At 49.3% G+C, this 25,641-nt stretch overlaps 1 protein-coding gene across 4 annotated transcripts in view; it reads right to left on the reverse strand.

Moving 5' to 3' along the window:
- Positions 1-25,641, reverse strand: part of CIZ1 (CDKN1A interacting zinc finger protein 1) — a 1,193,645-nt gene that overhangs the window by 1,020,836 nt on the left and 147,168 nt on the right. For all 4 annotated transcript variants that reach the window (XM_085614087.1, XM_085614089.1, XM_085614086.1 and 1 more), the window contains exon 4: positions 23,603-23,769. In XM_085614087.1, the coding sequence (XP_085470213.1) occupies positions 23,603-23,614 (12 nt within the window). In that variant the 5' untranslated portion in view covers positions 23,615-23,769. The remainder of the gene's footprint in view (positions 1-23,602; positions 23,770-25,641) is intronic.

A 25,641-nucleotide genomic window follows, 5' to 3' on the forward strand; every position in this document is an offset into this window, starting at 1 on the left:
TAGAGAATAAATACTGTAATTTCTCAGCATTATTATGAATACCAGCAGCATTCCAAGAGATTACTTTTAAACTATTGCTAAAGATGTTGAAAAAGCTTAGGATTGTCTAAAGTTTTAGTAGACAAAACCCCAGGCAACCAATTCCACTGAGAATTTTCATTGTTTGGGGGAATATTCTGGGTAAGCGAAACTGGCTTTACCTGAGTCACCCGGCGTGTATTTTTTGAAACAGAAATCTTTAATTCATCATATAGGGAAAAGAGAGTATCTTGACCATTGCCCTGCTGAGAAAGTCTATTTGGAGGGAAACAATTTCTCCCAAAGGGGAGAACAGGTAAAACATCAATTCCCCTACACTGAAAACTCTCGGCCTGTTGTAGAATAAGGTTTAATATAAGTTTAGAATAGAATTTTACCCTAACAAAGGGAGCGGACGCTGTTCCCAATATAGAGACTAAATCAATATCATTAGATTGAATCAATTTTAGGCTCTCAATATCCTTAAAATATTTGAGTAGCCATGCTCTATTTAGGGATAAGTCTGAATCAAATAAGGGTAAAAAATCTACTGTAAATGTATCTACATAGACTTCAGGAATTTTTGAGGGCAAATGCTGGGGCCGTACCTCTCCCACATCCAAAGCAGGAAAAACGGGGGCAAAAGGATCAAGAGCTACAGACCGCCCAGGCGATTCTACCTCGGGCAGGGGAGTTGCCCATCTCCCTACATCCGATGGGGGACCATTCCCAGGGCAATCAGAAATAATTTCTGTGCCCGGGACTGAGAACTTTAAGATATCAGAAGAATGGGAAACCACCTCCTTACACATTAATTCTCCCGTCATTTGGAACTTAGAGTCTAAGACCTGGGAATCCTCAAAAATGATTTGTTTCTGCTTTTTCTTTCTGAATCTACGGATTGGTTTCCTCTTTTTTCCTAGATTCTTTCTTTGTTTTCTAATTTTTCCCTTTTCAACCCCCCCTGATCCCTTTGATTCAGGTAAAAAGATTGAAAATAGTTCTCTTTCAAGATTTGGGGCAGCAACCTCAATGATTTCTTCTTCAATTTCAAGGTCGCAAAGCTTTGCGCAATTAGATACAGGTAAAATGGGAGCTACAGGGGGCTTATTTTGAACTGAGTTTACATTTTCATTTAAGAGCACACTACCAAACTCATGCCCCAGAGGGCTTACTTTAGAAACAACATCAGGAACCTTTTCCTGAGCTTTTAACACGAAGGCTTTTAGTATCTGGGTGACTGATTCCAGAATGCAATCGGAACTTCCCACAAATTTACTCAATAACTGTAGGATGGATGCCAGCAAATGTTCCAATGCAATCAAGGATTCAGAAATCGGTTTTTCCACTTTATCATAACCGAGTAGACCCTTATGACCAGTGTCAGATAAATTAAGCAGTGGACTCATGGAAAAATTAGACTGAGAAAAAATATCTGGCAATTTTAGAGAAGGGGTACTACTAAAAAGAAAGAGACCAGAGGAAGAAACACCAGTCGGGGGTTTAATCACTTCAGGTAAATTCAAAGGACCGTCAGCTAAGTATCGACCACAGAGCTCCAGGTCAATACTTGACAACTGAGAAACTCCCTTACTGTCCGTCATTAATTGTGGACCTCCAATGGGGTCAGCAAGGGGAAACTCTGCAGAAACGGCAGGCGCATTGGTTTGCTGTCCAGTCTTAGGATAAACAGAAACATCCCCAATATTTCCTGACCTATCAGATGGCGGTAGGAGGGGATCTTCAGGAGGAGGGATGTCTGACTGATCTTTTTTCCCCCTACTAGATACCGTCTTCTCCCAAAATTGAGGCAGCAGGGACTGACCCTTTAGTAGCAAATTACTAGAAGATCTGTTGCTAGGGGAAATGGGTTTTGACATTATACAGACCCTATCCCCTATTACTCTCCCGGACCGTAGTTTTTTGGCTGACATCTTTATATAACAAAGTACTATAACCCCAAAAGAATACAATAAATATATGTTAAAATTAAAAGAAGATGAAATATTTGAGAGAGAGTGACGAAGGGTTCCTAATCACAAGGAGAATGTGCACACCAAAAAAAAAAAAAAAAATATATAATACAAAAAATAAAAGATATTTTAACACAATCGATAAATAAATAGGCCCAGTCCAGTCTCCTCGAGCCTCTGAGGGCCACAGAGGGCCCGGGCTTAGCCCGGCGCCGCCCGCGCGCTGTCCCGCGACGCGGGAGGTATGCAGAAATTTAAAGCGCCTCCGGGCGCGTGAATAACGTCACCTGATTGGCCCACCGGAGCAGGGGAGGCTGGGGTATGTAGTTCTCTCCACTCGGCGGCCGCGATTTCAGCAAGGCGACGGCGGGAGAAAATGGGTCCAGGAGCAGCCAGAGCTACAGCAAGGGGCTGCAGGTAAGTTTTAAATGGGACCCAGAGTTCGCCACAGCGTCAGAGCAACACCCGCTCCCCCGGAGGTATGCAGAAATTTAAAGCGCCTCCGGGCGCGTGAATAACGTCACCTGATTGGCCCACCGGAGCAGGGGAGGCTGGGGTATGTAGTTCTCTCCACTCGGCGGCCGCGATTTCAGCAAGGCGACGGCGGGAGAAAATGGGTCCAGGAGCAGCCAGAGCTACAGCAAGGGGCTGCAGGTAAGTTTTAAATGGGACCCAGAGTTCGCCACAGCGTCAGAGCAACACCCGCTCCCCCGGAGGTATGCAGAAATTTAAAGCGCCTCCGGGCGCGTGAATAACGTCACCTGATTGGCCCACCGGAGCAGGGGAGGCTGGGGTATGTAGTTCTCTCCACTCGGCGGCCGCGATTTCAGCAAGGCGACGGCGGGAGAAAATGGGTCCAGGAGCAGCCAGAGCTACAGCAAGGGGCTGCAGGTAAGTTTTAAATGGGTCCCAGAGTTCGCCACAGCGTCAGAGCAACACAAGAAAGTACATCAATCGGGGAAGAACTAACATTTTAGAAATTGCTACTCGACCGTATGGGGTAAAGGGGAGCGAGCGCCAGTATTTGAAAGTGTGGACACCACTGCAAACGAGTCCCGGGGGGTTCCGCCCGGTCCTCACTAGGAGAAACATGCACGATTCATGGCTGCTCATGCATAAACCAGAGATCAAACCAAAGCCATCCACAGAATGCATAAGGCCTGGAAGCAAAGACTCCACCTCCTGCAGGTACACGAAGGCATCGTCAGAATGGAACGCTATCATGTGGTACACGTCAAGTTCATGGATGCTCCAGTCTGCCGTCCGCTGGCAAGGTGGACAGGCCGGGGGCTCCATGGCTAGCGCAAAGATGAGAGGAGATAACAGGCAACCCTGTCTCGTACCCCTCTAGAGGTTGAACCTCACTGTCTTTACTCGTGCCATAGGGCCCCCATAGGGGATGCACGTCCAGCCCAAGAATCCTGGTCCAAACCCTATGTGAGTGAGGACGAAGTATAAAAATCCCAGCTCAGAGTGTTGAATGACACCATGACCTGGGCAAAAGCATCTGCTGGGGGGTTGTGCAGGAGGTGCAGAAGATGGTGAATATTAAAAAATGTGCGAGTCCTGGTATGAAACCAGATTGGTCAGTGTCAACCAGCAACTGAGGGGAGGGAAGGAGATGGTCCGCCAATATCCTACCCAGGATTTTACAATCCAGATTAAACAGGGAGAGGAGGTGGTTTGAACGAACTTCAACGGGTCTCTGCCGGGTATGGGCAGAACCATAATCAGGGCCTCACAAAGTGAGTGTGGTAGGCGATCCCGCTCCTTAGCCTTGTTAAACACATTAAGAATGCGTTGAGTGGTTTGGGTGAGGAAGGTGGTTTAATACTCAACCGGTAAGCCATCAGTGCCCGAGGTCTTGTTAGGAGCGATCTGAGACATGGCTATGCGTACCTCCTCAAGTTGCAATGGTTCATCCAGCTCGGCCCGCTGTAAGGCATTCAGCCGTGTCAGCAAGAGAGGGCCAAAGAATTCATGCGTGCGGTTCACGGGTGGAGGGACTGGGGCAGCATAAAGCTCCCGGTAATAAATTGTGGAAGGGCCCGTTGATGTCCAGCTGCGAGGTAAGCAGCCAGTTACCAGCAGAACAAATGGCATCGAAGGAAACAAGCTCTTGATCTTGGCGTACAAGCCAAGCTAGCAATCTCCCCAAGCATGCAGGCTGCAGGACTGCGCGCTGCCTGTAATCAGGTTTGCTTATGGTCCCCTTGACTTCATTGTGCTGCTTGCGCAGCTGGTAAAGCTGATCGGCCGGGCCGTGTGGTTGGACCCCCGTATTTCTAGGGAACGAACGCCACATTCAATGTTCGAAAGGTCCCTCAATAAACGTTTATGTATTCCCCAGGAAGCCAATAGACAGAGGCTGCGCACCACCCCCTTATGGCCATCCCACTCAACTGCCCGTGATATAGCATGCCTGTGTTGAGTGCAAAGTATCGATCCATGCATTGGGCTAGATCTGCACGAAAAGCCTCTGTAAGAAAGTGGCTCCGTATATACTGTTCCCAAATAGGTACAGTGTGTACAGAGTCCACAGTCCCCAGAGGTTTGGCAGAGGTTAAAGTTAGATATTACCTGACTCTCTAAAGTGGTTGCTTGGTCGAGCAGTAAGGCAGTATCAGAGGACAGTGTAAAGCATTTGTTGTACACACTCAGTCAGAAAATGGTCTCACACACTCAAGAACGGAACTCTAGGCCAATGGTTTATATACAACATATATGGTTGTTTTATTTTAGAACCAACACTAGGTATCAAAATATACTTTCTCAGAATGAGATGCTTTAGCTAAATACTTTTCAATAGGCAATAGACTTTCGAATGCAATAGATACAGTTGTTGCAATAGACAACACAATTCAAACACAATTATACCTTGAGCTCAATGGGAATTTCTAAGTAAATGCAATAGATTACTTTTAGGATTACTTTTCTAACCTCGGGACTGGATTCTAGATTGCGTCCTGGGACAGTTCCTGGAAACAGGTAAGTAAATACGTTTTGGTTACAGTTGTGATATTTAAGGAATATTATTGTATTTTAAAAGCTGACAAACTTTTTCACATAGAATCACCAATGTTATCCTATGGACGGAAATTCACATAGCAGGTAAGTAGGGTTATCGTTACTTTTTCTAACTCAGTGTTGGATCCTGGATCCAGCACTGATGCATCTCCTGTAAACCGTTGGAAGAATGCGTTTTTGTTATACAGGCGATTTTTAAGGAATATTTGTAAGTTTCAAAATTCAAAACTTAGATGAATTTCTGGCAAAAACCAGGCAATGTTATCCTATGCAGAAAAATCAAGTTAGCGGTAAGTATGGTTGTGTAATTAATTTGGGCACCAAGATCCAGCACTGGGATCTCTCCTGATAGAAGGTGAGTTAATTCGTTTTCGTTATTTGGCTGATTTTAGATGAATATTTTAGAGTTTCAAAACTCAACACTTTGAATAATTTCCAAGTGGAACCAGTCAATGTTACCCTATGGAAGAAAAGTGAGTTATCAGCTTTTGGGTAAGTACTCGACTGGCAGAGTTAAGGTTCTGGGCATAGACTCAGGGGTCTCCCAGGGTCAAGTAAGTACAGTTGTTACACCCTCAGCGGCACAGGTGCAGAGTGAGTTAGGCCCAATGTTATCCTAGGGACGAAGAGTCTTCAGGTGCGACCATCACTTCGAGAGGTACGTTGGGTAGTTGGAGGATAGGCAGGCACCCAGGAGTTAGGCACAGGGGGCCGCAGGACACCGGATGCAGGGGTGCCCTTTGGTGTCGGGAAATCCTACCCTCTGTTGATCGCGGTTGGGGGGAGGTCCCTGGTTCTGAGGCTGCAGGCGTCGTCAGGACAGTCGCCGGGGGGACGTCCTCGGGGTCTTTGTCCACTCCGGCACAGGACAGGCTTGGCGGGTGCAGAGTGTGCAGGAGCCGCGGTTACTGGCTGATGCCAGGGGCTTGTTACTTGCTTTGAGCAGTACCACTGCTCGTGGGAGTCCCAGTTAGTTAGACTCACAAGGCAGTCAGGTCTTCCTGGGTTTTTGAGGTTGCTGACCACTGGAGACGCCGGGGTTTTTAGCAGGAGCAGGTTCGAGGGTCGACAGGCCTGTAGGGCTGGGGCCAAACCAGTTGGTGTCTTCCTCTGGTTAGCAGCTGCACGGCAGGTCTTCTTGTTTCTTAATCTTCTTGCTTTTTTCAGAATCTGGATCTGAGGAAGGAAGGTTCAGGGTGCCCCTAAATACTAAATTTAGGGGCGTTACAGGTAGGTAAAGGGCAGGGACCAATGGGTCCATTCCTTGGGGTGGGTTGAATATGCTACTTACCAGTATGCATCTGTTCTTGGCATGTAGGGCTGCTGACATTCATATCTGTGCATAGATTGCCGCCTAGTGTTGGGTCCGGATGTTTGCACGTTGTTGTCCTGGAAGAGTCTTCGAAGTATCCTGAGATAGGTGACTCCTCCCCTGGACCACAGTGCGCATGGGCATCCTCTCCATCCTCAGATTGTTTTTCGCCATTGTGGTAGTGATGGAGTAGATACAGAAAGTGATGACCATGCTATACAGTAATTCTGAGAGCTGCAGCTGCTACAGGCGCCGGGGAGGTGGGTGGGCGTTATGAATGTCAGCAGCCCTACATGCCAAGAACAGATGCATACTGGTAAGTAGCATATTCAGTTCGAGGCATGTGGGCTGCTGAATTCATATCTGTGCATAGAATACATAGCAGTACCTCCTCTTAGCGGCGGCTACCAGTGCCAGCTGCAGCGGTCTGAAAAAGAGTTTTGAGAACAGCCTGTCCTACAGCTGCCTGCTGTTTTGAGTGTACATCTACACAATAGTGTTTGGTAAATGTATGTATAGTGGACCATGTGGCTGCTCTACATATATCCTGTAAAAGAATGTTTCCCAGGAAAGCCATGGATGCCCCTAACTTACGTGTTGAGTGGGCTCGTGGGGGAATCGTTAATGTGCGTTTAGCCTTTTGATAGCAAATTTGAATACATTTAACGATCCATCTGGCTATACCTGCTTTGGAGATGGCATTGCCTTTGTGTTGTGGAGAAAAGGCAACGAAAAGTTGTTTTGTCTTCCTAAAGTGTTTAGTCCTGTCTATATAGTAATACAAGAGCAGGGTTTTGGAAATTACGGTATGCGATGGCGCCCACAGTGTCTACGTCAAAGTTTGGAGCTAAAGATTAGAACGGTGCAAATAGGACGAGGGGAAAACAAACCCTGAACCCCTCCAGTAGACCGAAGTCTAAAATAGGAAATAACATAGAATGCCTATGCACACGTTAAGAATAAGTACTGTATCCATACAGAAAGTAATGGTAAGAGCAGCAGTGAAAACACAAAATACAGAAATCCAGAACGTTTCTTATTTTTTCTCTTGGTTTAATGTGATTCCGTTGCCCAGCCAACACGTGTTTCGTCCGGGTGTAAGACCCACGACTTCTTCAGGGCTACAAAAACAATAAGGATATATTGTAGAAAAACACAAAGTATACATGATGTCTCATGTAATCAAATAGCGTGAAAAGCGTCAGACACCGTGACCGACCGCACGCACCCAAATATCAAAGGAAATTTGTGTGACAGATCCAAAGTTAGACCCCAAACGCCAAGAATATGACAAAAAGATTTAAATGTAAGGTTCTGCATTATAACCATCGAACCCCAATAATTACTTATGGTAAATGAGTACATACATCGTCAATGGGATTACTTATTGTCATTGAAAAGTTACACATAAAACCAAACAAAAGTCGTTAAAAACCACTACAGGGAGATATACATGTTAGAAAAATTAAGGATCATAACTTATCAAGACAGTTCAAAAATTCGTAGTGAACCATGTGTTTAGGAAACAAATTATTTTCATTAAAATGCAGAAAATTAACAAACATCTCCTGGGTAAAGGGCTACTCCTAAAGAGTGCATAAGGATGTTTCTATGGAGAAAAGAGCAAAGAGTAAGAAAAGCTCACCAACACTAGGTCTTTTAGTTGCCCGTGAGCCTGATTCCATTGACGTGCTAAGCACTCCTGGAGCGGGCACATATGTAGTCTCGCGTGCGGGACTATGAAAACGCAGGAGGCCATCATGCCTATCAACTGCATGAACACTCGCGCAGGAAGGGAGTGTTGAGGTTTGAACTTTGAGATCAGCATTTGCATGCTGTTGATCCTCACTAAATTTGGCTGAGCTGTTGATCCTCACTAAATTTGGCTGAGCTGTGGCTGCCAGAGTGTCTATGGTCGCACCTAGGTACTGTTGTACATGTGCGGGTTGGAGATGTGATTTTGGGTAATTTAGTGAGAATCCCAGACTGTGAAGAAGGTGAATGGTGCGGGACATGTGGCTGGCACATTGCTGGGCTGACGTAGCTTGAACAAGCCAGTCGTCCAGGTAAGGGTAGACGTGGATGTGTTGTCTCCGTAGATGTGCAGCTACTGTAGCTAGGCACTTTGTGAAAACTCTGGGTGCTGTTGTCACACCGAAGGGGAGGACTTTGAATTGGTAGTGCTGCCCCTGGATAGTGAACCTGAGATATTTTCGGTGTGACGGGTGTATGGGTATGTGGAAATACGCATCTTTGAGGTCTAGTGTGGCTAGGAAGTCTCCCTGTCTGAGCAGCGGGAGAACCTGCTGTAGGGTGAGCATGTGGAAATGCTCTGAGAGAATGTAGTGGTTGAGGGGTCTGAGGTCTAGGATGGGTCTGAGTGACCCGTCCTTTTTTGGTATTAAGAAGTACAGAGAGTACACCCCTGTTCCCTGTTGGTTGATGGGCACGACCTCTATTGCGCCTTTTTGCAGCATACTTAGCACTTCCTGCTGTAATAACGTTAAGTGCTCTGAGGACATAGGACGTTGCTTTGGCGGTATGGTGGGTGGAGTGGAGGTTAATTCGAGACAGTAACCGTGTTGGATAACATCTTTGACCCACCTGTCCGTGGTTATGGTATTCCACATGGACAGGAACCGCTGGAGCCTTCCCCCGACAGGTGTTATGTGGTCGGGGGGAAGGGAGAGGGCGTCACTGTTTGTTTTTGGGGGAGGACCTGGTATTGCCGTAACCACGTCCTCTGCCTTTGGTGCTGGAGCCACGATATCTACCTCGGGTGTTTTTATCGTAGGAACTTTGTGTGCCCCCTTTATTGTAGTTTTGCTGTGCCCCCTGTCCTCTACCTGCACCTCTATTTCCGGGGCGACGAAAGGAGCCACTACGAAATGTCTGCGTTTGCAGAGCCCCTATTGACTTCGCAGTGTCCGTGTCTTTTTTTATCTTTTCTAAGGTGGTGTCAACCTCCAGTCCAAATAAGTAGTCGGGGTTGACCGGCTGATTGAGGATGTTATTTTGGACCTCAGGTTTGAATCCGGAGATCCGTAACCAGGCGTGTTGTCGTAGCATGACGCTGGTGTTTATTGCCCTTGCAGCAGTGTCTGCGGCATCTAGTGCACACTTGATGGAGGCGTTTGTGAGAAGTTGTCCCTCCCTGATGAGGAGCTCTGCTGCCTCTTTATACTCGTCTGGTAGGTGTTGGAGTAGGGTCTCTAACGTGTCATAGTGTGAGCGGTCGTAGCGAGCTAGGAGCGCCTGTGTATTGGCAATGCGCCATATGTTTGCTGCCTGGGCTGCAATCCTTTTGCCAGAGGTTTCTAGGACCTTGGACTCTTTGTCCGGGGGAGGAGCATCACCAGTCGTCTGCGAGTGTGCCCGTTTGCGAGCATTGGCAACTACGATGGAGTCCAGAGGCAACTGGCTTCTAATGTACGTGGGGTCCCCAGGTGCGGGTTTATACTTTTTCTCGATCCTGGGGTTTATTACCCTTGCCCTGGTGGTTTCTTTGAAAATGTCCTTTGCTGGTTTGAGGACACCTTTCAACATGGGCAGAGTCTTTACAGTCCTCTCTGAGGATGCGAAAGTGTCCACCAAGAAATCGTCCTCTATAGTGTCGGAGTGGAGTTGCACTCCATGATTGGCTGCGGCACGTTCGATGAGGGCGTTGAATGCAGCAGTGTCCTCTGTGGGGGACGTTTTTGCGCCATAAAGTTGCGTGTCCTGTGTATCCAGAGTGGCACCTGGGTCTACAGGGTCATCCCAGACTTGATCGGGGTCTTGCTGGCCCTCAGGGTCCATGTCCCCGGGGTAGGTGGTGTCGTCACCCATGTAGTCCTCCACTGCATGTGTGTCGGAGTGCGTCGGGGAGAACGACTGTGGATCTGTGTAAGAGGTGTGGATTTGTTCTTAGAGAACTGGTTCCGATTCCGCCGGCATCTTTTGCTTTAGCAGGATCCTATAGGAGTCCAAAGACTGTCCGGAAGTGATCTTCCGCTTTCGGAGCATGAGCCTGCCAGTGTCGGCGTCGATGAAGTGGGACGGTGATGTCCCAGTAGGAGAGTGTTCGGTAGATGGGGACCTTGTCTGGGTAACCCGTGTTCTGATCTCGAACATTTTCGGCGCCGTGGGTGGCGGTAAACCAAGAGTGATATTGGCCGGTGCCGAAGGTGCCTTCTGTGCCTTTTTCGGTTCGGAGCCCGAGGAGGTCTGGAGGGCTGCCTTTTCTCTGATGCGTTGCAAGGACGCTGCCACTTGTCGCACCTGGAACGCCGATGGTTCCGTAGAGGCAGGTGTGGACTTCTTCGAAGGCACCGGGTCATCGAGCCGAGGAGAGGTAGTAGCCGTCGACGGCGTCGATGAATGGATCGTAGTCGCTGCTTTCGAGGTGGATAGTGATGCAGTGGCCATTTTCACCTTGGTGGCCGGTGCCGACTGCTTCGGTGCTGGGGGCCGAGGCGCTTTGGCGGTGCCGATGGCTTTTCTTTTCGGGTCGGCGCTGAGATCGGCTGCAGCGAGTTCGGTACCGAAGTCCCTTTTGGTGCGGTCGGTGCCGACGGGTTTGGCTGGCGTCGAAGGTGTGGTGGGCCTCGAGCCGACCAGTGTCAGTTTCACTTTCGGTTTCTGTTGAACCGGTGCGACGATTGGTTTCGGTTTCGTGGAAGGGAAACCAGTCTTTTTAGGTAATAATGGCTCTCTCTGTATGTCTGTGGCCGGGCCAGAGGGCGGGGCCGAAGAACTGCTGGATTGGTCTTGGGTAAGGCCCGGAGGCGATCCCTCGACCGGAGCCGTCGACTGACGCACTGGGATATCCTCCATTTGGACGGGTAGGCCCTGTTCCTCACCAGAGCTACCTTCTTCGGCCCCTAAGGCCTCATCGTAGTCTCCTACCTCATCGTCGGCTTCTTCCCTGTGAAAAAGCTTTTCATCTACGTCTTCCGATCTGGAACCGTGTTCGGAAGTGGGGCTGGAGGGTATATTTTCCACGCTTTCGGCATCTTCGTCCTCGGTGCTGAAGATGTTGGTTGGGGCCGGTGCCGCTTGCTGCGCTTCCAGTCGCGCGGCTCGTCGATTCCTGAGAGTCTTTTTGGATCTGAATCGGGCACAGGCCATGCATTTCGATTCGTCATGATCTGGTGAGAGGCATTTGTTGCACACCGGGTGGACGTCGATATGAGGGTATTTGGCGTGGCAAACAGGACACCGCTTGAATGGGGTCCTCGATTCCATCGTCGAAGTTCGGTCGATGGTCGGATTTAATGGATCCGAAAAGTTGTTAAAATCACTAAACTAGCTTGTAAACTGTCGATACCGATCGGGAACTGTACCGACGAAAACTAGTGGCCTTTTGGCCTGAAAACTAAATTTTCCTAACTTGAGTCAAGATAAGCACATCCGAACCCAATGGCGGAAAAAAACAATCTGAGGATGGAGAGGATGCCCATGCGCACTGTGGTCCAGGGGAGGAGTCACCTATCTCAGGATACTTCGAAGACTCTTCCAGGACAACAACGTGCAAACATCCGGACCCAACACTAGGCGGCGATCTATGCACAGATATGAATTCAGCAGCCCACATGCCTCGAACACACCCCCTATCCTGCCACTCTCCTGTGGGAGGGGGACAGTAGCCTAATCCTGATTGGGCAGGGCTCTCCATCTTCAAGATGGCGAGAGCCAGGAGATGTGCTTCACCTTGCCTCTCCCACCTAAGGGCTGGGGTTGGCAGAGGATAACACACTCCATTTCCTTCCTGCCAGAGTGGGGGTCAGAACTGGTGGGGGCCAGTTACTGAGTACAGCAAGTGGCCTGGAGAAGCTCACAAAAGCGGCATGCCTTTGAAGCTTCCCCTGCCCATCCTGGGGGAGGAGACCTAGCACCTCACCCAGGATGTGCATTGTTGCAGGACCAGGAGAGCGGCTGGCTCTCTACCCAGGGGTCCAGCAACATGTCTGCTGTGTGGCAGCCTAGGCAGCCCTTCAGACAAGATGTGGATTGTAGGTTAGGTTCAGGGGGCAACTCCAAGTTGCCCTCTGTTGTGCATTGTACATTAAATCCCACACTGGCATCAGTGTGGGTTTAATGTGCTGAGAAGTTTGATACCAAACTTCTCAGTCTTCAGTGTTGCCATCATGGTGCTGTGGAGTTCGTGTTGACGACCTCCCAGCACCATATACTCTTAATGGCAGCACTGCACTTACAGTGCCCAGGAATGGACCTGGGTACTGTAGGGGCACAGGGCTCATGCACCTGTACCCACACCACTGGCATAGGGCACCCAGCTAGAGGGGTGACTAAGGTATGCCAGGGCAGTGTGTATTGTGGTCATGGCACACAGGGATGTGTGCCATGTCGACTCTCTCTTTAGTTCTGCACCAAGACACTCAGCCTGCAAAGGCAGTGTGTGTGTGTCAGGGTACAGGGCCTCTAAGGGTGGCACAATAAGTGCTGCAGCCCTTAGGGGTCTTCTCTGGTCACAAGGCCCTGGGTACCTAGTGTACCATTTACCAGGGGCTGACATGTGGCCAGAGATGCCAATTGGGTTTAGGCTGTTAGGCACTTCTCAGGAAGGAACACTGGCCCTGGGCACCTGATTGGCAGGAGCCCAGGGCACACTAAGTCAAAGAGCATCAGTAGTCTGGCAACAAAAAAAGAAAAAGGTGGCGTGTTTACTGCAACAGAAACCCACTTTCTCACAGCCTCCACTTGTAGTCACCAAGTGGGTATAACTGGACGCTGACGTTCCTATCACAAGGTCAGCAGCAATGGGAAGTGATCAGACCGGGTGCATGCAAGGAATTACGCCCCGGCCATCTGGGCATCAAGTTGGGCCGTGCATAAAAAAAGGTCAATTCTGGTGTGCACGTCGTGCATTTGTGAGTAAAAGGAGTACTCGCGGTCCAATGGGTGTGGGAGCCGCCATATATTCTGAAGACGCATTCATGTTAACCATTGACTGAGGTGCTGAGCAGTACGCCTAGTAGCAGCTGCTCAGAGGGGATGGGTTGGGGGTGGGGGGAGGGGGGAGGATTAGTTACTTACCTGTAATCCTAGTTCTCATCCAGGGGTATACTCATCCAAGTCATAATCTATGAATAATCCCCGCCCATGTGCGGGATCCCGGAGCATATAGAAAATACATATATATACATATATATGCATATGTGAGAACATATACATGCAGCCTAAAATTTTTCAAACATGGCAAAAATGCTGAAATTACATAGGTTTGCATTGTAGTACCCCTAACCCATAAGGAAACAAGCATTAAAAATGCAATAGGTCTCGCATTTACAAGAGTTTGAGCTATTAACATTGCAAATGGCAATGCCTTTTATTTATGTTTTTAAAAGATAAATAAAAGGCATTGTCATTTCCAATGTTTATAGCTCAAACTCGCGTAAATGCGAGACCTATTGCATTGCAAATGCTTGTTTATTTTTAGAAGAGGAAAAGCAAATTTCCCCTTTCCCAGAACCTGCCCAGGATGATACCTTGTGTGAGCGGATGCTACTTTAGTCTTCTTATTGCCTCTAAACCTTTTTTCAATGTTAGCTCAGAAACCTACATTTCGTAAATGCAATAACTAACGTTTTTGTATTGTGCTTTGTGTTGGCAACCTCGACATTCACATGGGCCCTGCATAAGAAACTGAGAAAAAAATGCATAAGTCAGTCTGATTAATATAGTGCGAAAAATATTTCCTGCTAAAAACACGTTTCGCCGCATCTCAGCTATTAATCTCCCCCTGTACTCTGGGGCACACAGACTTGCCGCTTCGATTTACTGCTTGGTGTAAACGACTTTAAAATTTCGCTCAGCAGGTCGTCCGCAGCGGGAGAGTGAGGAGTGCTCTCCCCTTCCCTGAGGAACTGCACCTTCCCCCACACAGTGCCGCCAGAGGGAACTGCGAAGCGGTGTTTTCCCCTGGACCGGGAGTCCTGTTATTACCAAGGAGGCGTCCGAGGCCCTGGTAGCTGCGAAGCATAAGCCGGAGGTTGGGGGGTGGAACGGCCCTCCTTTTTCACGTCGACGGTGGGAAGCCCTATTACCGTCTTGTAGCAACCGGGAAGGGGTTTTCTAGTAGTAACCGCACCTGGTCCGAGATTGTGGCGGCCGGGGCACCTGTGACATTACGGGGGCACACTTTGTTTCTCTACTCCCTGACAACAGCAGAGGGGGCCGTTTCACATACTCCTGCAGTAAAAAGATCACGGGGGCAAACCTCTACCGGTGACATCGCCTTGGGGCTTGCTTTAAATATTGACACCATTGTTGAGATTACACGGGGGAGTGATTCTGTGGAGACCATGGATATTGGAGTCTGAACTCGGACAAGACCCGATCTGATTGTTTAGTGGCTCTTACGATACCTGTCAGGAGATCAGGGTAGGTGTGCTCTGCGAGACTCAGGATAAAGATTGTACCCCAGTAATCCAGCCCTCAAAACCTGCTTCGCTTAAGTAATCCATGAAAGGGATTGTATCCCTGGCCCCCAGTACAAGGAACAGCTCTTTGTTGATGTGATTTATATACTTATTGGTGCCCGCAACTTGCTTCCTTCTGCTGCCAGCTGCCTCCCGCTGCCAGAGGGAACTCCTGCCCCCAGTAAACACCACGCCTAGAAGCCAAGCGGATGCCATTAAGCCAGGATGTATTTGCTCGGCTTTTTCTGCCGGCCTCGCCTGCCAAATGGTTTCTTGTCTTTCTGGGGCCATGTGTTTGGCCCCATAAAGATAAGAAACGTTTTGCGACGAACGCAAAGCAGGGGAGGCCGCCCGAATGGGACGGCTCAGAAAGCCAAGCAAATACATCACGGACACCTCTTTTCCAATGGCTGGCCACCGTTTAGCATAAATGGTGACGCCAGCCAATGGAAAAGAGGATCAGGGCTTAATGCCCCTTAAAGAAAATACCCACATCTCATTAAATCTCGCCAGCGAGACTGCGCATGCGTGCAGCCTATGCCAGGCGAGACCTAAAAAGGAAGCACTAAACCAATTGTCTTACAACAATGCTTTATTGCCATCAAGCAAACTTGGAATTGCAGGTATTTGCCTGTAGGCTGCAGCAGAGTATCAAGAAACAAAGAAAAACTGACACCTTGGCTTAAGTCAAGTTAAGCCAAACACATGGCCCCATAAAGACAAAAAACCATTTGGCAGGTGAGGCCGTCAGAAAAAGATCTAGATGTTTGTACTGGATGACTTCAGGAGCTATGCAGTCAAGCGGAGGGAGGGGAGGTTGGGATGGAACACTCTCCCCTGGTTCTTGGTCAATAAGTTCGGGAGGCAGGGCAACCTCCGATGTGGAACCTCTGACAGTTGAAGGAGATCCGGGTACCACCCCTGGCGTGGCCACTTCGGTGCTATCAGAATCATTCTGGTGTTGGTCCTGTAGAACTTCTGTATGACCGCCGGGATGAGAGGGAGAGGAGGAAAAGCGTACAGCAATGTCTGCGACCAGCTGATCAAAAGTGCATTCCCCCGTGATCCCTGCTGGGGGAACCTGGAGGCGAAGACGGGGCATTTCTTGTTTGCCACGTCTGCGAACAGATCGATGTCCGGCACTCCCCATTGCCGGAAGACCTCCTGGGCGACGTCGTCATTGAGCACCCAGTCGTGCACTTCTATGAAGTCTCTGCTGAGGCCGTCTGCCTGCACGTTCAGCGTTCCTGCGATGATTGAAAGGCCTCTCGCCAGCAGCCAATGCCAAATGGATTGGGCTTCAAGAGACAGGGCTCGTGACCTGGTGCCTCCTTGCTTGTTGAGATAGAACATAGTTGTTGTATTGTCTGTCTGAATCTGAATGTGGCTGGATTGAAGAGACGGGTACAGGGATTTGAGCGCCAGATGGACCGCCCGTAGTTCCAAGAAGTTGATGTGATAACTCCTTTCTGTCTCGGACCAGAGACCTTGTACCTGAAGCTGGTCCATATGAGCCCCCCAGCCTTGCATTGAGGCATCTGTGACCACTGTCTGTGTTGGAGGCATCTGATGAAAAAGGAATTCTTGCAGCAGGTGAGACCGTTTCCTCCACCATTTGATGGAGTCCCTGGCAGCTTGGTCGAGAGAGATACGATCTTCCCAGCGACCTGACCTCTGAGACCATTGATCCTCTAGCGCCTGTTGTAAAGGACGCATGTGTAGGCGTGCATTGGGTACAATGTAGATGCACAAGGCCATCGATCCCAGCAGTGAAGACACTTGCCTGGCTGTGGGAAGTGCAGTGTCGAGAAGAGTTTGGCACTTAAGAAGCATTGATGATAACCTCTCCTCCGAAGGACACACGCTTTCCTCTACGGAGTCCAGGAAGGCGCCCAGATAGTGTATCCGTTGAGTGGGGTTGAGGACCGACTTCTTGTAGTTGACTTGCAACCCCAAGGACTGCAGCACGTTGAGGCAGTACGAGAGATGGCTCTGGAGTAGCGCAGGTGTGGAACTTTTCAGGAGACAGTCGTCTAGATAAGGATAGACGAAGATCTTCCGCTCCCGGAGGAAGGCAGCCACCATTGCCATGCACTTGGAGAATGTGCGTGGGGCGGATTTGAGGCCTAACGGAAGCACTTGGTACTGGTAGTGGTGACGAGAGACCTGAAACCTGAGGAATTTGCGATGTTTCACTGAGACAGGAATGTGGAAGTAGGCGTCCTGCTGGTCGATAGCACACATCCAGTCTCCCTGGTGAAGGTGCGGAAAGATTTGATGCAAGACTAGCATTCTGAATTTTTCCTTTCAGATAAACCTGTTCAGCAGGAGCAGGTCGAGGATAGGTTTGTACTCTTTGGTTACTCCTCGCTTTTGAACTAGAAAGTAGCGAGAGTATACCCCCTGGTTTCTTTGGAGAGGTGGGACTTCCTCTATGGCCCTCTTGGAGAGGAGAATAGCACTTCGTCGATTTTGAAGTTGAGGAAGGTGCTTCAATTGCGGGGGCACTTGCAGAGGCGGAGACTTACACCTTAGCAAGTAACCATGCTGCACAATATTCAGCACCCATTTGTCTCTTGTTATGGTTTCCCACTCTTCCAGGTGAAAACCTATATTCCCTCCTACCGGAGTGGCGAACGGGCGCGGAGGAAGTAAAGCCTCACTGTTTGGGAGGCTGCTTCGAGGTGGACTGCAGCTGCTTGGCGTTCCCTCTTCCTCTGCCACGACCCCTCTGCTGGAATTGGGGTCTCTGTTCGTTCTGGAAGGACCATTGAGGGGTTTGAACCCTCTGCTGAAAGGAACGTTTGTCGCCCTGACGAAAGCGCTTCCGATATTCTTTGCGCTTCTCCAGCCCAACAGCCTTGACGCTATCCATTTCTGTCTTCATTTTATTCATTTCGTCATCGGCGTGAGCCCCGAACAAGGAAGAGCCGTTAAAAGGTAGGTTTAAAATCTTCTTCAGCGCATCAGGCTTAAGGCCTGTTAGTCGCAGCCAGGCTGAGCGCCTAGAACAGACGCCATGGGAGTAACCATGAGCGGCGAGATCTGAAGCATCTGCTGCCGCACTTATGATTTGATTGGCTACAAGCCCACCTTCAAGAAGAATTTTGTTGAAGTCCTGCCGGTCCTCTTTAGGGAGCTTTTCAGTGAACCTTGAGAGAGAGTCCCAAAGAGATCAGACATATCGCCCGAGAAGGGCTGAGGCACTTGCAACTTTCATGTACGAAGCCGATGTATTACACATTCTCCTGCCATAGGAGTCCATCTGCTTACTGTCCTTCTCTGGGGGGACAGAAGATGACACAGACACCGAGTGCGACCTCATGGCAGCCGCCACAATAACCGAGTCCGCTAGTAGATCAGCTCTGAGGAATAAGGGATCCTCGGCTGGGGCCTTATACTTTTTGGCGATCCTGGAAGGCACGGAGCTCACCGTAGCCGGGGTGAGGAATGTGGCCATAGCTGGTTCCAAGAGTCCTGTCACCAAATGAAGCAGTGGTCTGGGAGCTGTGCGATGGTGTAAGGTGTCAAAGATGATCGATGTGGGAACCACAGGGGTGTGCAACATGATGGTCAGTTTCTGCCCACTCCTACCTAGGACATCAGAGAATGTGGCGATGTTATCGATGAGAGACACCCGCGATGGAGGAGTCGAGGAGAAGGTCGGAGAATAGTCCCGGACCGAGGACCTCGTGGAGGAAGACCATGTGGGCGATCTTGTGCGTCGTCTCTTGTGGGGACGGTCGTGATGTGAGCTGTGATGAACCCTGGACCTTGATCAATGTCTAGAAGGTGATCTTGGTCTTCTGGGAGGAGACGAACGATATCTGGACCGTGATCGGCGTGTGGAAGGCGATCTTGGTCTACTGGGAGGAGACTTGCTTCTCCGCGGGGAGATCCTAGAGGGCGAATAAGTGCAAGAGTAGTCCGAGCCCAGACTTCTGCAGTCCCCTGTACCCACATCTTCCAGCTAGCGAGGCGAGAGACCGTACTTTCCGGCAGCTTTAGGAGATTTTTCCGGAGAAATTTGCACGATATGCAGTCCTGGGGATGATGACTGGTTACCAGATGATGATCTGGACCTGGACATCACTTCATGCCGGCTCTCCTCCTTGGCCGCTGCAGTTTTATCCCTCGACGTTGATGAAGTCTTCGTCACCATCGGCGTCGATTGGCTCTGGGAACGCCGTTCCGCTCTCGATGGTGGTCTCGACGTCGATTGCCTACGGCGATGCGGAGACCTCAACGTCGACCTTCGCCGTCGGCCTGGCGATCTCGGCATCGACCTTCGCTGGCGGCCTGGTGATCTCGACATCGACCTCCCATGACGTCGAGTCAGCGATGATCTTCTTGACGCTGAGTGATGGGACTTCGACGAAGCTCTCGAAGTTGACAAGCCCACTTGCGGCGAGATGTTCGCCGTCGTAACTCTCGACGCCGACCACCTCGAGGACGGCGGAGAGTGTCTCGACGTCGACGGAAGCCTCGACGTCAACGGAGACTTTCTAGGTCTCATAGGACCAACAGCCTTCGAGCCCGAAGCGCTGTGCCTCGATGCCGACTTACTTGTATGCGGCGGAGAATCTCGACGTCAAGATGGTGATTCGTCTCTTGACGCCGAAGAATGTCTGGGTCTTTTCGACGGCGACTTCGAATCTCCTGGAACCTTCTTCTTCCTGTACTCAGGAGAGGTGGTATGTCGCCATTTTCAGTGTTGTTTGGCAGTAGAAGATGGTTTGAAGACTCCATGGTCGCCTCCATGACGGCTTCTTTCCTTCTCCAGCTGTGCATGAAGCTTTATGCGCTCTCTGTCACGCATAGTCCGCCTGGAAAATTTCTGGCAGTGGGGGCACTGGTCAGGATGGTGTGAGGATGGAAGGCACACAATACACACAGAGTGTGGATCTGCCAGTGCCATCTTATTGCCACAGGAAGGGCATTTCTTGAATAAGGCAGGCATTCTGACTGGAAAAAATTAGCTGTAAACCAACAAACCAGCAGAATAAGCCTTTAGGAGTCAGAAAATGTAGAGTTTTCTGAGAAAATCGGAAGAAAAAATCACGTTCAGTCAAAAAACTGAAGAGCTCAAGCTCCAGGATCCTCATAGAGTGCACCGTCAAAAATAACTGACCTAACTGTCACCTGTGGTGCATCATGGGAGCAGGGGGTTTCCTACAGGTCTTTAAGGCATGGTCCCCCTACTCTAATGACTTAAAGGCAAGGTGTCAGTTTTTCTTTGTTTCTTGATACTCTGCTGCAGCCTACAGGCAAATACCTGGAATTACAAGTTTGCTTGATGACAATAAAGCATTGTTGTACGACAATTGGTTTAGTGCTTCCTTTTTTCCTTATGGGTTAGGGGTACTACAATGCAAACCTATGTAATTTCAGCATTTTTGCCATGTTTGAAACATTTTAGGCTGCATGTATATGTTCTCACATATGCATATATATGTATATATATGTATTTTCTATATGCTCCGGGATCCCGCACATGGGCGGGGATTATTCATAGATTATGACTATTGATGAGTATCCCCTGGATGAGAAGTGATCAAGGACCACATCCAGGATGCAGTTTAAATCCCCACCCCAGAGTCCAGGGAAAGACGGATCCCCAAAGAGCGCAAGTGTGAGAGAGTCGAGAAACTCCCCCTGCTGTGTTTTGGGGGCATAGATCGCAGCCAGTGTAAGATGTGCACCATCTAGTTGGCCTTCCAGAATCACAAATCGACCCCCGGCGTCCACCTTCAGTGTATTCACAATGTAAGGTACTCCTGGTGCTATCCATATTAGTACCCCACGAGCTAAGGAGGACGATGAAGTGCCTCTCCATTTAGCTAAAAGCTTTTGTAACTGTGACATTAAGGTGTGTTTCCTGGAGAATAGCTATGTGTACAGGACTCCGCTTAAGGCAGGCATGGATGCAATAGCGTTTTGATGGAGCTGCCACACCACTCACGTTCCTGGTGATGATGTGATATTGGTGGAAACAGGCATCGACCAGTGTGTCTGCCATGGTGGTCACAGTGCAAAGCAAAAGGTAAAAGTGTGAGACATCCCTGCCCACCCCAAAAACCATCCCATGGAGTCTAGGTAAGTCCTATACTTATATGTGACAAGCAAGAAGGCAACAAGTACTTTTAGGAACTCTTTCAGAGCATCTAGTTAAACCACAACAAGTGAAACCTCAATTCCACCAGGGGCAGTTGCCCTGGCAGGGCCCATCCAAAAAATCATCCCCAAGCTATACACTAGTGACAGTGTTAAGAAAAGAACGAAAAGCAAACAGACTGTCAAGAATGGAGTCCACTTGGGAACCTTGGGGTGACGTGGCGCCAGGGTTAAGGGCCTAGCTCGGCCCCAGTATAAGAGAGATAGTGTTTGGTGAGTCCGTGGCGTGGGCCCTTTGCATAGGAGTACCCCACAGTCCCATGCACATTGTGTCTCACCCTCAGACTGGCAACTATTCCTGTGAATAGGTCACCCAATGCAGGACATTTTCCTCATCAGGCAGTGGTGTCACACTTACAGATCATCAGCTGATTGAGGAGTGACCTTTGGGCCCTGTTCATCTCCAACTAACTGAGGAAGTGAGCCACCCGAGTCTGAACCCAACTCCGATGAGTTCTCATCCCAGAAGGGAGCAGAGCAGATCGTACCGTGGAAGGAGACCTCTGCCACCCCCCGGGACGGTTCCTCAGCCAGCTGATCTTTGGTCGATTGTGCCCTGGGAAGGCGACGTCTGGGCTTGGGTACTATCCAGCCGCCGTCAGCATGCTTCGGAGAAGTTGAGTGCAGCATGTCCTTCGCGTCGAGCCATGTCCACACATCCTCCAGCAAGTGGAAGATGTGAGTCCTGTCGCCGTCAATTACATGAAACTTAGTGGGAAACAGAAGAGCATTTTTGAGGTCCAGCTCCCGAAGACGTTGCTTGACTTAAGAGTACGATCTGCTACGGCATTGCACCTCAATGGTGAAATCAGGGTATGCCGTGATCCGAGCATTTTCATGGGACCAAGGGCCCTTGGTGCGAAAGCGTTCTAAAAGCAGGTTTTCGTCTCTGTAGTTGAGGTGCTGTGCTAGGATAGGGTGTGGAGGAGCTAAGGGGGATTGACCCAGTGTGCGATGCGCACATTCAGTGGAGAAAACGTTAGGTGCCTTGCCATCTAGGACATTCTTCACTAGCCAGTCTTCCAAGAACAGCTCTACGTTAGGGTCCTACGAGCGTTATGGAAAGTCCATTAGGTGAATGTTATTGAGATCTGCCCTTGTCATCTTCCCCCCTGCGATGTAAGGGTGCGACTTCGGCTTCCACCTGTTTCAGAAGCTCCTGCAGTTCTTGCACTGATGGTTTTACAACTGCGAAGGTGGACTCGGTTTCACCCACTCGTTCTGCCAACTTGAGGTAGTCAGCTTGCAGCAGATTAACCTCCACAGAAACAGAGTCTATGCTAGTTTCCAAGGAAGTCTTAGTGTCCATGATGGCCTGAAGCACCATGTCGAATTGTGTAGAGTGGACCTGAAGAGTCTTCTCAAGGTGTTGAAGGCTGCCAAGAGTCTTTTCAATCCGCGCCCGGTCCATCTCCACTTTGTCGCTTACCGTAAACTGTGGCCTGGCGCCCTATGGCTTCACCATCTTTACTGGGTGGCACACAGAAGTCAGTAGGCTCAAGGGCGAAGTCGACGGTCACCCAGCCGAGACAGATCTCCCAGAGCAATATAAACAATAGTGAACCCTCCGCATTAATGGTGCAGTAACCCCCCTTTGGGGTCACGTGTTTGCACCAGCCAGGGCAGTTGTCCAGGTCTGACAGGCAGCACAGTCACTCCACTACTAGATGGCCATTCGGTCCAGTCGAGGGCCCCATGTAAGTGCAGCAAGATTCTCCACCCTCACCCAGCAGCACAAGCCCTGAGCTCCAATGAGAGAGGGGAGGGGGACGCACCCGGAGAATCTGTGCCCTCCTAAGATTGAGTCACCGGGCATTGGCGCTGGATCCCTCAGTTAGTGATAGGTTCAATCGTCAGGATTGCAGGGCAGGACACTCAGCTCGGGGGAGGGGGCCGACCAGGCTCACTTCGCTCCCCCAGCAGCGAGGGGTGATACTCGTACAGCCCTCACTCAACACAGCCGTCGCAGGTAGAGGCCCCTCCGACTCTGGGCGCCCACCAGCATCCGGAAGCGGGAAGGTGGTCCAGAGTGCCGAACGAGCCCTGTGTGAGCCAGAGCTCCAGGCCCCCAGCTGGGCCGCCGCACCAGGTCAGACTGCGCGATCAGCAAAGAGCTTGGTTGAGTGCCTCCACTCCTATGAAGGCTGTTGTTGGTGATCCCCCCCGGTCAGACACGACATGCAGGCGGGTATATGGGCTCTAGATGGCTGGGATGTGGTGGATGAATGTGGGATACATAGTGGGCCCAGCACAGAGCTCCAAATTACATGTCTGCTGCAGTCGCCATTTTGGCCACCCCCCCCCCCCCCCCCCCCCCCCCCAAGAGATCTAACCATTTAGATATGGTCTTCCTCTTCATCTCCCTAAGTCCATTGATTCTTCATTCTGTTTCTCAGCAACAGAAAGAGGAAAGCATTTACATTCCTTTAGCACTACTTTTGAAGCTTGAGCCCACTCTAGATTCACATGCAGTATTTCACCATCAAAAACAGAGCCAGTATCACTCATGGTGAAAGAAGTGCATGGCTGTTTGAGGACCAGAAATGTTTGCCCAGAAGGAAGACCAGACTTGGAATATTGTGTGTTTAATGAAGTCATATTAACAAGGAGCGACACACACGCGCCTACTGTTCCATGAGATGTTACGGCCATCATGGGAATGAAGTGTCTCTTACCTTGTAAAACATCCGATTTTATTGCTGAAAGGACATGCCTGGAAAGCCCAATCGCGGGGGTTTCATTGAGATTCCAATGGGAGGGGTTCTCATAACGGAATGTCTTGAGTGGGTGAAGAACTGCGGCATGGCAGGTGAAGGCCCTAGTGCAAATCCACGCATGCTACCTGCAGAAGAAAAGCATCACTAAATACTAAGTCACAAAAACTCTGCTAGGATTTCCTTGGGGTACGTAAAGGCACCAATGAATTTCTTCATCTTTTAATGATCACAAATACACATGTGGAAAATTAGCAAACATTTGCAAATCCAACACATCTTGACTTAAATAGTGTTACTGTGTTGAGTATAGGTTTTTGTGGCAAAATTAGCTGTGGGTTACAATTTGTTTCCATTGATGTATATCTGCTGTGTTGGATGTAGGTGAAGAATGTAGTCTACTGAGTTCTTCTGGATGTTTGTCTGTGGCATACCTTGGTGGCCAGTGCTTTTGAGGTATCCTTGCAACTAAACACAAAGGTTTTGAAAAATGTATGGGAGGTATTCTGTTTAAGGGGTTCTGTTGGGTGTGGGAAGTCCCACATGCAAAAATTACATTATATAGCAGATATCATTTAGTTTTAACAAGCATTGCAGGAAGTCAATTTTACCAGCTTTTTCACACAAAGAAAGGGAAGGTGAAAGGAAGGAATAGTTTCTTACCTGTTATCATGGTTTTATCTTGGGAATCTCCATTGCAAACAGAAGCACTGAATAGACCCGCCCACTTACGGGGATCCAGGAGCGCTTCTTTACAATAGATCTTCTTAAGTGTTGATGAATGCCTTTCGTCAGGAAGGACTGGAGAAGCACTTAAGATATTAATGTTTTACAGCCTATAGAGAAAGCCAAATTGGACAATTGCTTCAATTTGCATTTGAAAAAGTGTAATATTGAATATGCTACTTACCAGTATGCATCTGTTCTTGGCATGTAGGGCTGCTGACATTCATATCTGTGCATAGATCGCCGCCTAGTGTTGGGTCCGGATGTTTGCACGTTGTTGTCCTGGAAGAGTCTTCGAAGTATCCCGAGATAGGTGACTCCTCCCCTGGACTACAGTGCGCATGGGCATCCTCTCCATCCTCAGATTGTTTTTCGCCATTGTGGCAGTGATGGGAGTAGATACAGAAAGTGATGACCATGCTATACAGTAATTCTGAGAGCTGCAGCTGCTACAGGCGCCGGGGAGGAGGGTGGGCGATATGAATGTCAGCAGCCCTACATGCCAAGAACAGATGCATACTGTAGGAGAGTAGGGTCTGCTTTCTATGTTCACCCCCACTTTTTGCTTTTGCTTTACTGGTTTTCGACTTAGATGTGGCTGTGGGCCTGCTAATCAGACCCACAGCCCTGCTGTTCTCTCTCTAAATTAATACAATGTAATTTAGGTGCATAACCCATTTGGATAGGATCACCTTATTGGCCCCTGTACAGTGTACCCTAGGTACCCAGGGCATAGGTGTACCCTAGGCCTACCAGGGGCTGCAGCATGTATTATGCCACCCCTGGCCTGGCCTTCCATTTTGACACAACTGGCTGATCACTCAGCTGGGGCAAGGTCGTGTAATCACCCCTTGCTTAGGTGTAGTATTCCTATACCTAACTTACATATAGACACATGTGTACCTATCAGTCACTCCTATGGCAGGCCTTAACAATCCTGGAGGCAGAGTGCTTGGTAACATGTGAGATGGTGCTCTAGCATGAGCTGAGCCTGTCTGCAGCTTTCGGAACCAAGTCCTTATAGCTGTTCTATGATATAGCCTACCATATACTCTTAAAGTGCCTTATAATCTTAGACGGTTATGGTAACTATGGTTTGGCTTTATCAAAACATGTCGTGTAAGGTGTCTAACACTGTGGAAGAATACCCCCATGCCATTTCTGGACATGAGAATATTATTCCCCCCTTCTAGAGGGAAAGACATGTTAAAATCATACTTCAACTGTTAGCCTCTGACCAAAGCCTCAGCATCACAAAATGGATGCTGCTGCCA

The sequence above is a fragment of the Triturus cristatus genome, chromosome 1_2, assembly GCF_964204655.1.
Source record: "Triturus cristatus chromosome 1_2, aTriCri1.1, whole genome shotgun sequence".
NCBI lineage: Eukaryota > Metazoa > Chordata > Amphibia > Caudata > Salamandridae > Triturus > Triturus cristatus.